The following is a 15826-nucleotide window of genomic DNA, read 5'->3' as shown; positions in this document are numbered from 1 at the left end:
GGGCAGGAAGGGTGTGTGCATGTGTGTGGACTAGAGGTCAGGTGTGTCAGGAATGTGTATGTGTGTGTCTCTGACGTTCTCCTACTGTGAGGCTGCAGTGTGCTGAGACAGCCCGTCATTCCCCTGTCACACCTCTGACCCCGTATCCCTACACCCCCCCCCCCCCGACACACAGAAAATAGACCCCCCAACCAGCATGCTTGGACTATACACACACAAACACGCGTGCGCGCGCACATCCACATATAAAGACACACATGCACACACACAGTCAGCACAGGCTGAGTTATTGGGAAGTGATGGACTAGGCCAGAGCACAACAATCACTCTACTGCATCTCCAGATTACACACTGCTGCCCTGGATTCATCACCAAACACACACACACGCCCAGACAGAACAAAGCACTCAGTATAAGGTGTGGAAATGAAATCAGGGTGCAACAGGCAGATGAGTTGCTCCACTCTCTCAAATGAAAGCACATTTATTTTGGGCCGCGAAGTGTGGCCCTGCTATGTGGAAAAACCTCCGCATTAGCCTGATTCCAGGAGGAGACAAATTTGCAGAGGGATGAGGTAGTCGGCTTAATGTGTTCATGTGCTGTGTGTGTTTGTATACACAATGCATGGCATTATGGAACACTATAAATAGTTTAGGTTGAACATGAACATAGGTTGAAGAAAATGCTTACCACAACATTATGGTACATTTCTTGTGATTGTGAATTTAATTAATTTAGTGAATTTCCATCCATATGCAGTAAGACACACAAGGAAATACCAATACAAATACCACACTGAAATTATGATAATGTAGAGGTACATTTTCTTACTGAACAACAGTTTCATACAATCTTCCCAGCGTTGGAGTAGAGACGTCCAAACTTATCAAACACATGACAAGTGGTGAAGACTGTCTTGAATGGCTGGAGAGAGAGAGAGAGAGAGAGAGAGAGAGAGAGAGAGAGAGAGAGAGAGAGAGAGAGAGAGAGAGAGAGAGAGAGAGAGAGAGAGAGAGAGAGAGAGAGAGAGATGGAGAGAGAGAGAGAGAGATGAGAGAGAGAGAGAGATGGAGAGAGAGAGATGGAGAGAGAGAGAGAGAGATGGAGAGAGAGAGAGAGAGAGAGAGAGAGAGATGGAGAGAGAGAGAGAGCGAGAAGAGAAACACATAAAGTTACTTCCAGTTATAGCTGTCGTCATTGAGGAGTAGCTATGAGAGATGACAAAGTGGGAAATATCATAAATCTGTCATTATTCAGAAACATATTCAATGAAGCATTAAGTCCCCATACAGTATGTTATCCTCATAAAGCCTGTGTGTGTGTGTGTGTATGTGTGTGTCTTCGGCAGTGAATGCTCTTTTCATGAGTGATTGTGACAGGCCTGTCATCGCCCCCCAAGCCCCCTCTCACAGAGGGCATGGACGTACTACTACAACCCCCAACAACCCAACATAGAACACAATAACTACACACACACAGACTCAGGAAAAGAACTCCATGCACACACACACAGGGTTGGTGAGTAATGGATTCCATGTAAAAAAAAAAGTAACTGTAATCTGTTACGTTACCAGCACAAATATTGTAATCAGATTACAGCTACTTTTGAAAAACTAGATGACTACTTCTACGATTACTTTTAAATTATTTTAAGCTGCCTATCATTGTTTGTGCGACCTGTGGACAGCCAGTGAAAAATGCGCTCTTGCAACAGCTGCATAGTACAGATCCCAGCCTATGGAATAAAAGTTTGAGGGAGTTCCTCCCTTCTAAACTCTTCAGTGGTATTGTGCTCCTGTCACGCCCTGACTCAGGGGACGCTTAAATGTTGAGTCAGGGTGTGTATATTCTTTGTTGTGTGTTTTCTATGTTTCGATCTATTATGGGTAGATCTATGTTGGCCGGTGTGGTTCCCAATCAGAGGCAGCTGTAGCTCGTTGTCTCTGATTGGGGACCATACTTAGGCAGCCTATTGGCACTGTCTAGTTGTGGGATCTTGTTCCGGTTAAGGTTTGTTGTAGTCTACCTTAGGACTTCACGTTTCGTTTCTTGTTTTGTCGTGTGTTTATTTAGTTGAATAAACATGTACGTATATCACGCTGCGCCTTGGTCTGTCCTGTCATTCAACGAACGTGACAGCTCCATATTGTCAACAACAAGTTTAATTTAAGAAGACCACAAGTGGGGCTTTTGTTGATCGATCTCATTCCTGCTGATAAAAAAAAAAGTCCATAGGTCTAACGGACACATGCTCAAACTCGCACACTTTTGCTAGACTTAAACAGCTTATCGAGACATCAACATGTCACCAACAAAAACGTAAACAATAGGCCTATAGTAAATGCAGCATATGGCATTCATTCTTCACATATAGCACTTTTCGGTACACTCTTAGAAAAAAAGGTGATATCTAGAACCTAAAAGGGTTCTTCAGCTGCCCCCATAGGAGAACCCTTTGAAGAACCCTTTTTGGTTCCAGGTAGAACCCTTTCCACAGAGGGTTCTATATGGAACCCAAAAAGGGTTCTACCTGGAACCAAAAAGGGGACAGCCGAATAACCCTTTTCTAAGAGTGTAGTGCTCAAGCATGCCATTCCATGAGAGCAGCATAAACAACAGAGTAGGCTAATAAGTCCTTCGTTTTTGGGTTATGCTCAGGTAAAACAATTAGGCTAATCTATATTTCCAAATTTCCAAATCCTGTTCTTGAAGATCAAGGGGTATTAAATTAATTGTAATGACTGGAAATCTGACAGACTTTGATGTTTAATGTAAAGAAAGTGTTTGTCCTCAGGCCTGGAGGGAAGCCAAAGTCATTCAAATACAATGCTATTTATCTATAAACAAATTAACAACAGACTTTCAGAGAAGGGCACTCAACATGTACTGCACTGAGACAATTGACTGACGATTTGTTGAAATAAATTGATAATAAGAAGATTGTGGGAGCTGTACTGTTAGATATCAGCCTGTGTGTCCATGTATGCTGATGATTCAACGCTATACGCATCAGCAACCACAGCTAGTGAAACCCTAAACAAAGAGTTGCAGTCAGTTTTAGAATGGGTGGCCAGTACTAAACTGGTCCTGAACATCTCTAAAACTAAGACCATTGTATTTGGTATAAATCATTCTCTAAGTTCTAGACCTCAGCTGAATCTGGTAATGAATTACTTGGTGTTACCTTAGATTCTAAACTGTCATGGTCAAAAGATATTGAATGGTTGTAGATCTGTCCGTGATAAAGAGATACTCTGCTTGTCTGACACCACACTCCACAAAACAAGTCCTGCAGGCTCTAGTTTTATCTTATCTTGATTATTGTCCAGTCATATGGTCAAGTGCTGCAAAGGACTTAGTTAAGCTGCAGCTGGCCCAGAACAGAGTGGCACGTTTTGCTCTTCATTGTAATCAGAGGGCTGATATCAACACTATGCATGCCAGTCTCTCTTGCCTAAGAGTTGAGGAAAGACTGACTGCATCGCTTCTTGTTTTCATATTTCTAATTGTTTACATAGTCAACATACATACAGCACTGACACACACACTTACCCCACCAGACATGCCACCAAGGGTCTTTTCACAGTCCCCAGGTCCAGATCAAATTCAAGGAAACATACAGTATTCTACAGAGCCATGAGTGCATGGAACTCCCTTCCATCTCATGTAGCACAAGTAAACAGCAAACCTGGTTTCAAAAAACAAATAAAGCAACACCTCACGGCACAACGCCTCTCCCCCATGTGATCTACTTGTTGTGTGTATGTACTGACATGTATGTGTAACTGATAGATGCACACACACTACATGTTAATGTTTTTAAATGTATGTACATTGTAAAGTATTTTGTCTGTAATGTCTTTTTTGTTATGTATCGGACCCCAGTAAGACTAGCTGTCGCCATTGGCTTCGGCTAATGGGGATCCTAATAAAACAAAATCAAATATAGCCTAATCGTATTATTATCTGTAGTAGAAATCAATGGGTTAGAAGAAGCCTACATAACCAACCCATAAAGTAAAATGCAACATCCATTTATGGCCAGCTATGTAAACTCTAACATTGATTTCTCTTGCAATAGATGTCATTCAATTTGAAATATTTATTTTTGTCTTCTTCTAATGCCTTTTAAGGGGAAAGTAATCTAAAAGTAATTTGATTACGTTACTGAGTTTGGGTAATCCAAAAGTTACGTTACTGATTACAATTTGGACAGGTAACTAGTAACTGTAACGGATTACATTTAGAAAGTAACCTACCCAACCCTGCACACACAGACACTCACGCATACACATACACACACACACACCAATACACTCTGTCTCTGTCTCTCGCTCTCTCCTCTCTCCATCTCTCTGACCATGCGACCGCGTGTTCCTGTAGGAGCAGAACTGTTACATGGCCGTAACCTCTGGCGGTCGGTGGCGCTGCGGTCGGTGAGGAACGGTAGCAGAGTGGAGCGGCTGCTGAAACTAACCGGGCCCTTAATCACGGCTGTAACGGGCGAATTACCGGCAGCGGCAGCCCGCTAATGATGAATGCCGAGTCTCCGCTCAAACCCTGACCTCCTTTTCTGCTGCGCTGCCGAAAAAGCTGCCGGGGTATTTATAGCTGGGGCTGAGCCCACTTTATAACTGGCCTACATGCCAGGGGAACGCCACGCCACCAGGTAGGAGTGTGTATGTGTAGTTGTATGTGTCTGTAGGTGACTGTGAGAGCGTGTGTGTAGGTACATTTTATATGTATGTGTATGTGAGTTCCTGTGTAGTGACTGTGTGTGTGCGGTGTGCGTGTGTGTGGTCTGATGTGCATGCCTTCCCCGTCCCCACACACATACACACAGAACAAAGAGTGACCTGGTGTGAACCCTGCCCCCTCGTCCAGACCCTGTGATTACCCAGCAACCTTTGCAGCGCGGCAGCGGCCACAACCCAGAACAAAGTGGCGCCTCGGAATTAGAGCTGGCCGCTGAGGGAGGGAGGGATGGAGGGAGGGAGGGAGGGAGAGAGAGAGAGAGGGAGAGGGTTTATTTATTTATTTATATATGTAGTTAGTAGAAGTTGAGGAAGGACAAACTAATGTCAGAGACTGGGGCGCTGTGTACTTCCTGCTCTCGGGGTAAACATGTGATCGCCGTGTCACTCACACTCCATCGCCATGACAATCATCGCCATGCTGACCGACGCCTGGGGGCGGGGACAAGCCTGTCCTTGTAAACAGGAGCCCCCCTCCGCACACTGACACTAACGACGGAAGAGCAGTGCGCACACACACACACACATGCACATACACGCGCGCATGCTGTCACCACCAAATACACATATCCTTTGCAAACTGATAATCAGTTCTGGTACAGTTAAAACATCTAAGACATCTCTCAGTCAAAATCACTTAGAGATCAGAAACCGATCAAAGTCTTGGCTAGTAGCATGTTGTGATCTTTGACTAACTTAGAGCTCTGAAAGGTCAATCATTAGATTACTAAGTGGATTTTGTTTCATTATTTGTGATGTGTGAAGCTGACCAAAGTGGCCATTTGGTGTCACTATGGTGTGTTAATGTGTATATGTGGAGTATGTGTAATGTGTGTGTGGATGGAGTACAGTATACGACATGTCAGTGTGTGTGGAGATATGTGCATGTCGATGCGTGTGTATCGGTGGAGTATGTGTCAGTGCGTGTGTGTGTGCCCCCCTCTCTCTGTGGTGTGGTAGCCAGTGGTAAGTGGGCAGGGACTTGTCAGGCTGAGGCAGAAGGCAGAGAGGACCATGACAGGAGCTGCGTGTGACAGCTTCCTTTGCACCCGGGCACCCCGATCCCTCCCATACACACACACACACACACACAGCCACCAGAGCTGTGAAAGCAGGAAGAGAGACACAGCAACGCTCCTGGAACGCAACACAAACATAGGGGGGGAGCAAAGTGTCATATCAATTTGTGGCAGTGGTGGCATTTCTTGAAGAGGCTAACCACTGTCACTTCAGTTTAGTTTAGCTTGACACTGACTGTCTGTCTGTCCAGCAGAGGATCTGACCGCACACTGGAACACAGCACAGCTATATCAGCTCACATCCTTGTACATTTCTGATAAATCACTACTAAAAAAGGCTTTAGTATACAGCTTTAACTTGCATTGTCCTATTCTGGGTTGGGGTCAATTCCATCCTCAATTCAAGGATAAAAAATAAAAAAGCCTCATTGAAAATGAATGACAGTTATCCTGAATTGGATTTCGATTCAACTCTTCAAGTGACTGAATTTCAGTCATCTTGTCATTCACTGCCTGTATGTTTGTGTTGTTTTGGTTTGCATAGGATAGGTGATGCAGCCTAATGAGGGCTAATTGCTAATACCATGGTAATAGGCATTATAGGTTCTATAATGTACAGCATATTTTGCAATTATTAATAATAATTATGGATTGTCTTTCATAGGACTTTGTGTTAGTGTGAGCCTGAGGTAAAGCCCTGACGTACTGGATTGGAAACCCCGTAGGTATAGGTCACCTCATCAGTCCAGGGCACTTTAACCAAACCCCTCCATTAACACCATAGATATTATTACCTCATGGGACCAGTGCTTTAACCAAGCATTTATCCTCTCTTTCACTCTATCGCTCCCTAGCTCACTCCCCCTCCTCTCTCCCTCTAACTCAATGAAAAAAGACAGGGGAAAAAATATGAGATTGATTTATTTGCTTCAGTGTTCTTTGGGATGAAGTTTTTTTCTCTCCCCCTTTCCACAAACTGAAACCAATTAGTGGGTCTAGCACTTGTAGTGTGGAATGTAGGTCGACCTGAGGAGTAATAAAAAACTATTGACTTTCGGTGACTGTAAGCGGCGTGAAAGGGGTGCCGCGGCCTTGTCCAACATGAAAAGAGCTCCATTAATTTCACTTATTTCACGAAGGGCCCTGTCAAGTCCTAATGCGTCCCACACACTTCTAGCATTCAGACACCCTGACACCAGCCCCGGCCCAGCCAAAATGAGTTTCATTACTTCAACCACTCAGAGGGAGAGAGAGAGAGAGGGAAAGAGAAAGAGAGAGGGAAAGAGAGAGGGAAAGAGAGAGTTGACAGAGTAATTTCTAATTTCCTGGTTGAGGCTGGAACTGAGGCCTTTCATACATGGCTAATTCTGCCTCAACCTCTCTCTCTTCATCTCTCTCTTCTCTCTCTCTCTCTACATCTCTCTCTCTCTCTCTCTCTCTCTCTACATCTCTCTCTTTCTCTTTCTCTTTCTCTCTGTTTGATTGTCAAGCATGTCCAGGGCACTGTGACACTGATGTGACACAATACAGGAACAGTGATATAACAAACCATTCTTATCGACCACAGAATGGCGAGAGGCCCTTTAAACAAAATGAATGTTTGCACTGAAAAACAGTTCAGTGCATGACAATGGTGCCTATGTGGCCATCAAATGTGTACAGTGTATATGACTAAAATAAAGGTCATTCTACAAAATCACACCAGCTCCAGATTAAGGTTGCTCTTGCAGTAAATGACTGATTTAATTTGGTTGTCATGGACATGTGTTAATCTAGCCTTGGATATAGCTAAGGCTCATTTCACAAAGTTCTCAGAGTGTGTAGTTCAGAGGTATGTAATCCAAGGTTAATCTATGTTCACGATATCTCATCTCCTAGTCCCTGATTAACTAAACCTGAATTAGGCCTTTCCCTGGATCTACATGTATCTAATCTGGGGCTGGGAGAGTGGGACGTCATTTCAGGGAAATTAGTCTATTTCACTGGCTTTAGCAAGTTTGTGTGTGTGTGTGTGTGTGTGTGTAGAGGAGGGTAGAGGCTATCTGCAGACAGAAACTAATCAGTGTGTATGAGATAAGAAAGCAGCCTTTATGGTGTATGGTAATCAGGCCTAACCCTGCCACGGCTATGCATAATCACTCACACTTATTCACATGATTGATGAAATATGCGTTTGTGAAATCCGAGCTGCCTTTGTTATCACCCTGTATTTTTCTCTCTGTTTTCTCTCCCTCTCTCTCGTTCACACCAGAGGGCCGAGCGAGACGAGCGAGACGAGCGAGACGAGGAGCGACACGACGGAGCGCCACACAAACAAGAAATTACACGCACAGCGAGGGGCCTCCGTAAAAAAACACACACTTTTTCTTCTTCTTTTTTCCCCCTGTAAGATATGAGATGCATGAGAAAACAAAGTCCTCTGAAGAAGTGAAGGAAGAAGAAGAGAGAAGAAGAAAGATGAGAAGGCGAAGAAGGATAAAAAAAAGAACATTAATTGTAATTTCCCCCCAACAGAAGTGTAAGAGGGATAAGAAGGAGAAAGAGAGAGGGAGAAAGAGAGAGGGAGAAAGAGAAAGAGAGAGGGAGAAAGAGAGGGAGAAAGAGAGAGGGAGAAAGAGAGAGGGAGAAAGAGAGAGGGAGAAAGAGAGGGAGAAAGAGAGGGAGAAAGAGAGAGGGAGAAAGAGAGAGGGAGAAAGAGAGAGGGATAGGATTGATAGATAGCACAAAGAGTTGTGTTCACTGACACACGATCACATTAATGAGTAGACTGAAACAGAATACTAAACTTAGTTACCATCACAGACCAAGACGCACGTTTACAAACACACTGCAAATAACAATCTTAGTCACATTAGGCCTGTTTCCTCATTGTAAAGCCTGTTCACCCTTATCTCCACATTAAATACTGTATTGATACATTGTTTTAATAAAGATATCACTGGTTCGTTCACTGACTAGCCTAATTCCTCCACAAAATCAGACCACCCTTTATGTTAGCTATGTGGGCTAGATTAACACTGTGTTTTCCAATGTGAGCATCCCAGCTGATCTCAACATCGACAAACGTGGTTTACTGGTTTACTAAAGCTGAAGCTACACTCTTAGAAAAAACACTGCTATCTAGAACCTAACAGGGCTCTTTGGCTGTCCCCATAGGAGAACTCTTTGAAGAACCCTTTTTGGTTCCAGGTAGAACCATTTTGGTTCCAGGTAGAACCCTTTTGAGTTCCATGTAGACCCCTTCAGACAGAGGATTCTACCTGGAACCAAAAAGGGTTCTCCTATGGGGACAGCCGAATAACCCTTTTGGAGCCCGTTTTTCTAAGAGTGTACCCTCCATGGTGTGTGGCTGGTTGCTGAGGCGTTATTATGGACAGAGCCACAGACAGACAGTTAGGGCTGTAACGAGAAACAGAGAGCGGCTTGATCTGGGCGCCACACGCCTGTCTACCCGCCCGTCTGCAACACACAGATTAAATATGCACAATTCCCATGCAAAGCAGGCGGCAGCGTAGGAGATGTGATCAGCCGTCTCCATCTAATCCCAATGCTGGGCTCTCTCAGCCAGGGTTAGCCGCCTCATTCGTCAACACACCTTTTAGCATGACACCATGGCCATTTGCAGCTGTAAGTGTTTGCGATTGCTTCCCCCCCCCCCCAGTGCCGTGTGTAAGTGTGTGTGTGTGTGTGATCAGATCTCATTCCACTCTACCTTACGGAAGACACAGGTCCTACAGGATTCAGGTCACACACTACAACAACAGCAGTGTTTACCAGGCTGGGAATTACCAGGGACCTCACGATACGATATTATCATGATACTTCCTGTATTACGATTCTCACAGTTCTATATGTACAGTATTATGATTCGATACTGTGATTTTATTGCGATTCGATGTTCCAAACATGTCGCTCACCATATGTCTGCTGCAGAGGGACAAGAGAGAGTCATGAGAAAAAAGGTTTTGATCAGTTATGAAAATAAAAGTGGTGAAAACAAACTGGCTCCCTATTTAAAAAGAAGATGGAGAACAAGCTATGAAGGAAAAATACTGGAGTTTTGGTGCAGGTGCAGCCAACTAGCACAAAAATAATATTGCGATATTGTCAAAACAATACGATACTATATATTGTCAAAAATAATATCCCAATATGTAACTGTATCGATTTTTCCCCCATCACTAATAATAGTACATTATTGCAATATCTAAAAGTGAGAAATATAGGATGCCACAATGACAGCAACACTATAATCGTGTCCTTATGACATAGGAAATAATTGACACAATTAACGAGTGCTTTAAAATAGATAAAATACACAGGCAAAGCAATAAATACATGAAACATGGTTTGTTTTTTGTTTAATGTGACATGGATGTACTGTCTTTTCTATTTGACTATTCAGAAGTGTGTACGTGTGTGTGTGTACCTGCGTACACTTGCTTAATATGTGTGTGTATGTGTGTGTGCATGCTTGTTTATTTAATGTGTGTGTGTGTGTGTGTGCAGCTGTGTGTGTGTGCGTGTGTGTATGGATATGTGTATCCTGTCCACAACATCCTGCATGTCTATAACTAAAACAGCATCTACATTTCTCTCTCTCTCTCTCTCTCTCTCTCTCTCTCTCTCTATCTCTGTGTGTGCTGCTGAACTACGACCATAAACACAGTCCATATGAAGGCTGTCATGTTCCTGTTCTAGTGATGTGCCTGCTGCTGTAGAACGTGTGTCAGGGCCGACCAGGGAGAGGGGAGACAGGCAGGCTAGTATTGTATGGTTCACTGGAGCACAGCCACTCTCACAGGCCTGCTGGCTCAATTAAAACACACCTAGTCTTATCCTTATGGCTCTGCTTTGCATGTACACTGGGCGAAATATCTCCCATATCTAAATATACCTCCAACATCAAGTATCTGACTTCCCCTCGAATAACCTGCTTTTATTCAGGAATAGTTTTGCATATTTCATACTATAGTATACGTAGCCAGTTGGATTTCCATAGAATATGGGATAAATTGCTTTTATGTACACTGAAAAAAATATAAACGCAACATGTAAAGTGTTGGTCCCATGTTTCATGAGCTGAAATAAAAGATCCCAGAAATGTTCCATATGCACAAAAAAGCACATTTGTTTACATCCCTGTTAGTGAGCATTTCTCCTTTGCCAAGATAATGCATCCACCTGACAGGTGTGGCATATCAAGAAGCTGATTAAACAGCATTATAATTACAAAGGTGCACCTTGTGCCGGGGACAATAAAAGGCCACTCTAAACTGTGCAGTTTTGCCACACAATTGGCATGCTGACTGCAGGAATGTTCACCAGAGCTGTTGCCAGAGAATTGAATGTTCATTTCTCTACCTTAAGCCGCCTCCAACGTTGTTTTAGAGAATTTGGCAGTATGTCCAACCAGCCTCACAACCGCAGACCACATGTATGGCGTCGTGTGGGCGAGCAGTTTGCTGGTGTCAACGTTGTGAACAGAGTTCCTCATGGTGACGGTGGGGTTATGGTATGGGCAGGTATAAGCTACGGACAACGAATACAATTGCATTTTATCGATGGCAATTTGAATGCACAGAAATACCTTGAAGAGCTCCTGAGGCCCATTGTGAGGCCCATTTTTCCTGTGACCAACAGATGCATATCTGTATTCCCAGTCATGTGAAATCCATAGATTAGGGCCTAATTTATTTATTTAATTTGACTGATTTCCTCATATGAACTGAAACTCAGTAAAATATTTGAAATTGTTGCATGTTGCATTTATATTTTTGTTCAGTATATAAAATGCTTCACCTTGAAAATAAATGTTGAGGGTCAATCTTCTCCACGTCTATAAATATATTACTGTGACGTGCTGAGTAAGGGCTATAAACTATTTAAACATATTAAGTGCAGCAAAAATACCAGGCCTAAATATATGTTAATATGATGATGATCCTGGCTATTCAAATGTAAAACAAAATTGAAACAAGTGCATTCTTAAAAATACATTTGGTAATGGTAGTTACCAAAGCATGAAAAATAGTAATTTTTGATCAAATATCATAATGAAGATGACATTCTCAGCACAGATTGACAATGTTAGCTCTGTTTTTACATGGACCCATTTTAATATGACAGTGAAAGCTGTCAAATCCATTCTATGTGCTGCTGATGGCGGATCACTGCGTGTATAAAAACAGCATCCCGTGTCAGAGAGGGACCCCTTTTAAAGCACCAGGCAGCTTTAACGCCTCTGGCCTCTCCTCCTCTCCTCTCCCCGTCTCCTGTCTCTCCCCGGTTACTCAGTATGCAAGTCTGGAGGGGGAAATGCTGACATAATGGAGAAACGTGTGGGGTTAATTGATAAATATACGGGGAAGGAAAGGAAGGAGCATGTCAGGGGAATGGTTTATTACACTGCAAATGAAGGAGTCGGGGAGTTTTACACCGCAGTAAAACCGTTATGGTGAATTAGCCCTCTTACGTCTGCCCGGACGCTAATGTACATGGAGAGAGGCTGGAGAGAGGACTGGGGACGGGGTCGGATGGGGATGGACGGGACAGGTCTACTAGACCTAGGGCTGGACGATATGGGCAAAATATCATATCACGGTATTTAAAAGAAATTGGACAGTATGACAGTATTTGAATAATAAAGGTCTAAATTTGCTTTATGAGTAGTGCGTGAGCCTAGGGTGGCAACACATACATTCTAAGTGATTTCAATGGGTCTTTCTCCAATCTGATTGTTTTACACTGTTCAATTCAACGAAAAATAATGTTAAGCATTTTCATTCATTTCTACATTTCCTGCACTCATTTGAGATCATTTCCACACTGCTACGTAGGGCTGCACAATATGGGCAAACAATCTAGGCCTTCATTTTAACCAAATGTTGCGATTTGACAAACACTTGGGTGAACTGTTGGAATCATGGAAATAGAATGATTATTCTAATTCTATAGTTAGAATATAATAGTGGGCACTTTGAATACTGTGTTGTTTGACATGACAACGAATGAAAATGCCAGGGAGGACTTATTGTGACAGGGTAGGAACCAAAGTGTTGATACGTGTTTCCTATGGGACCCTATAATCTTTGGCTACATCAAATGTTTTCTCTTAGCTACTTCATGTAGCTAACATATTCATGCTTTGTTTATTCCTTTTTGATTTAGAAAATACTGTTGCACAAACAACATGCTGATTTAGGTCTACACCATCATTGGTATTATCAGGCTGTATAGCTAATTACATTTGCTCTGACTCAGTACATATATTAGCTAGGTAGCTAGCCAGCTAACTAGCGATTAACATTAGCGGCTAACAAGATTTAGGCCCAACTTGCTAAGAAAAGACAAACTAGCTGTTTGCAGATGTAAGAAACACAAACTAATAGTGTAATTATAGAACACTAGTGGATTTATATTAAGAAGCAAAGTGAAAACAGCATTGTTGTCATCAACATTGTTTCATATGCTGCATTGACCATGCAGAGACTGAACGCAAGTGTCTCGTGGTAGAGGAACAACAAATGCACTCCTTGAGTGACAGGGGGTGGGGCTAGGTCTGTGTGGAAAGCGGCATGGAGAGAGAGAGCGGAGAGAGATGACTCAAATAACAAACCAAACATTCAAATGCCGTTATAGAAGGTCAAGTAAAAACCCAAACTGGTCCGTGCATCAATACCGGTATATAGTAAAATACGGTGTACCGCCCAGCCCTATCTCACACACACAAATAAATGCATGCATGAATGTGCGTGCATATGCAAGCACGCACGGACACTCAGGCTGGCACGCACGCTGCCCCCTCCCGCCTCCCCATTCTTACCAGTGGCCTACTTTATTTTACTTATTAATTGCTCATAATGAATATCATTCGTATTTAAACACAGCTCGTATATCACACACATCATGTTGATGCATTACGCCCAGGATAATTAACAAGAGGAGGCCGCAGCAAAGCGTCATCTTCAGATGAAACATTTTTCCCCCTGTCCTGTCCTGTCCTGCCACAAGCCTGGAGCCTTGCTCCACAATAATGATCATAATAAAAAGACACTGTCGCGGATGTGTGGCTGGGAGGCGAAACTTGGGGGGGTGGAGGAGGGGGACTAGAGAGGATAGAGGGGTAAAACAAGCAATTACTGAGGCAACGTTAAATATGCGTGCGTGAAAATGTGTGCGTGTGCATATGAGAGCATGTATATGTGTCTGCTTATGTTTGTGTGTGTGTGAATGTGTGTGCATGTATTTTTGTCTTTATAGGAGCGTACGTGCGTTTGTGTGCGCATGCATGTGTGCGTGTGTGCAAATGTTTGTGTGCTTATGTGTGTGTGTGTGTCTAGCACTAGGCAGTGGGCCTAGGCAGCGGCGTAGAGGCATCAGTTGAGCGGGCTGATGGATGAAAGCCTAATGCAAGGGGAAGGAGAGGAGAGGCGGCCAGACGTGCCCACTACGTGCACTTCATTAGACACTGTAATTAGCCACCGTCCACCATTAGAAAGCACTGGTGGTAAGAACGCTAGCTACTGTTAGCTTAATGTCACAACATCAAAGGCCAGGGAGAGGGCTGGGGATGGGCTGGGGATGCATTGGGTTAGAGGTAGGATATGAGCCTGGGCTGGAGGTTGGAAACAGGGGCTGGGGGCTGTGGCAAGGACAGGGAGACCCGGACAGGGGATGGGGCTGGGGATGGGGCTGGGTTTGCTGCATTGTCACTGGCGGCTAAGGTAAGGACCATGATTGGTATGAGGCTGGGTATGCATTGGTATGAGGCTGGGTATGCATTGGTATGAGGCTGGGTATGCATTGGTATGAGGCTGGGTATGCATTGGTATGAGGCTGGGTAGGCATTGGTATGAGGCTGGGGATATACAGGACTGTAACTGCAATATATATATATATATATATATATATATATATATATATATATATATATATATATATATATATATATATATTTAGGAAAATACATACATTTTAATGATGTGATAGAGATGTAAGAAAGGGAAAATACTACTGATGCTTAGAGGGCAACATATCAGGAATACCTAATGAATAAGGAAAGATGACATCTTAGTTACAGTGATGAGTAAGGGGGAAGGGTGGCTTGGTGAGGGCTGAAAGGGTGAGGGGAGCGGGGGGAGGGAGGAGGGGGTTTGGGGGAGGCACCAGGGCTGAGGTTGTCCACTCTAGCAGCCCTCTGAGCCTGATACAGTGGTTATGCTCTCTGTTTGCTGCCGGTGACACAGGTGGTAAGCTAACACACTAATTACCAGAGCGCGAGAGAGAGACAGAGAGAGAGAGACAGAGAGAGAGAGAGAGAGAGAGAAAGAAAAGAGAGAGAGAGAGAGAGAGAGAGAGAGAGAGAGAGAGAGAGAGAGAGAGAGAGAGAGAGAGAGAGAGAGAGAGAGAGAGAGAGAGAGAGGGAGAGAGAGAGACAGAGAGTGAGAGAGAGAGACAGAGAGAGACAGAGAGAGAGTGAGAGAGAGAGAGAGACAGAGTTAGACAGAGAGAGAGTGAGAGATGGAGATAGAGAGAGAGCGAGAGAGAGAGAGAGAGAGAGCGAGAGAGAGAGAGAGAGAGAGAGAGAGAGAGAGAGAGAGAGAGAGAGAGAGAGAGAGAGAGAGGGGACTTTCTCTCCGTATCTCATCTCGTTGACAGCAGCCTGACGTGGTGGAGCTGGGGACCTTCACTGACGATGACAGGAAATAATCATCATCCTCCTCATCATCATCATCATCCTCATCATCATGGCTAGCATCACCAGGGGGATGAGAGGTCATTAGGTGAGCTGAGTGCTGTCACTACAGAGCACCAATCAACAGTGAGACAGCCACATGAGAGGGGGTAGAGATGGCACTGACACACACACACACACACACACACACACTGCAACGCAACCTTCACTGCAGGCAACAGAGACATGGAGTGTCTTGCCCTTTTAATTATGGAGTGTGGTGGTGCCGTCTGTAGATTATGGAGTATGTTGCCGTTTTAATTACGGCGTGAGGTAATTGTTGCCATATACAGATGCAGGATCTTAATTTGAGCCAA

General features: G+C 43.8%; 1 protein-coding gene across 1 annotated transcript in view; it reads right to left on the bottom strand.

Annotated features, from left to right (window-relative positions):
- Window positions 1–703: 703 nt before the first annotated feature.
- Window positions 704–15826, bottom strand: part of spata17 (spermatogenesis associated 17) — a 53488-nt gene continuing 38365 nt past the window's right edge. Inside the window, exon 10 of the mRNA XM_041854343.2 lies at window positions 704–924. Coding sequence (XP_041710277.1) covers window positions 844–924 — 81 coding nt within the window. The 3' untranslated portion in view covers window positions 704–843. The remainder of the gene's footprint in view (window positions 925–15826) is intronic.

This window comes from Coregonus clupeaformis, chromosome 29 (genome assembly GCF_020615455.1).
Source record: "Coregonus clupeaformis isolate EN_2021a chromosome 29, ASM2061545v1, whole genome shotgun sequence".
NCBI lineage: Eukaryota > Metazoa > Chordata > Actinopteri > Salmoniformes > Salmonidae > Coregonus > Coregonus clupeaformis.
This window is presented reverse-complemented; position numbering and strand designations above follow the sequence as displayed.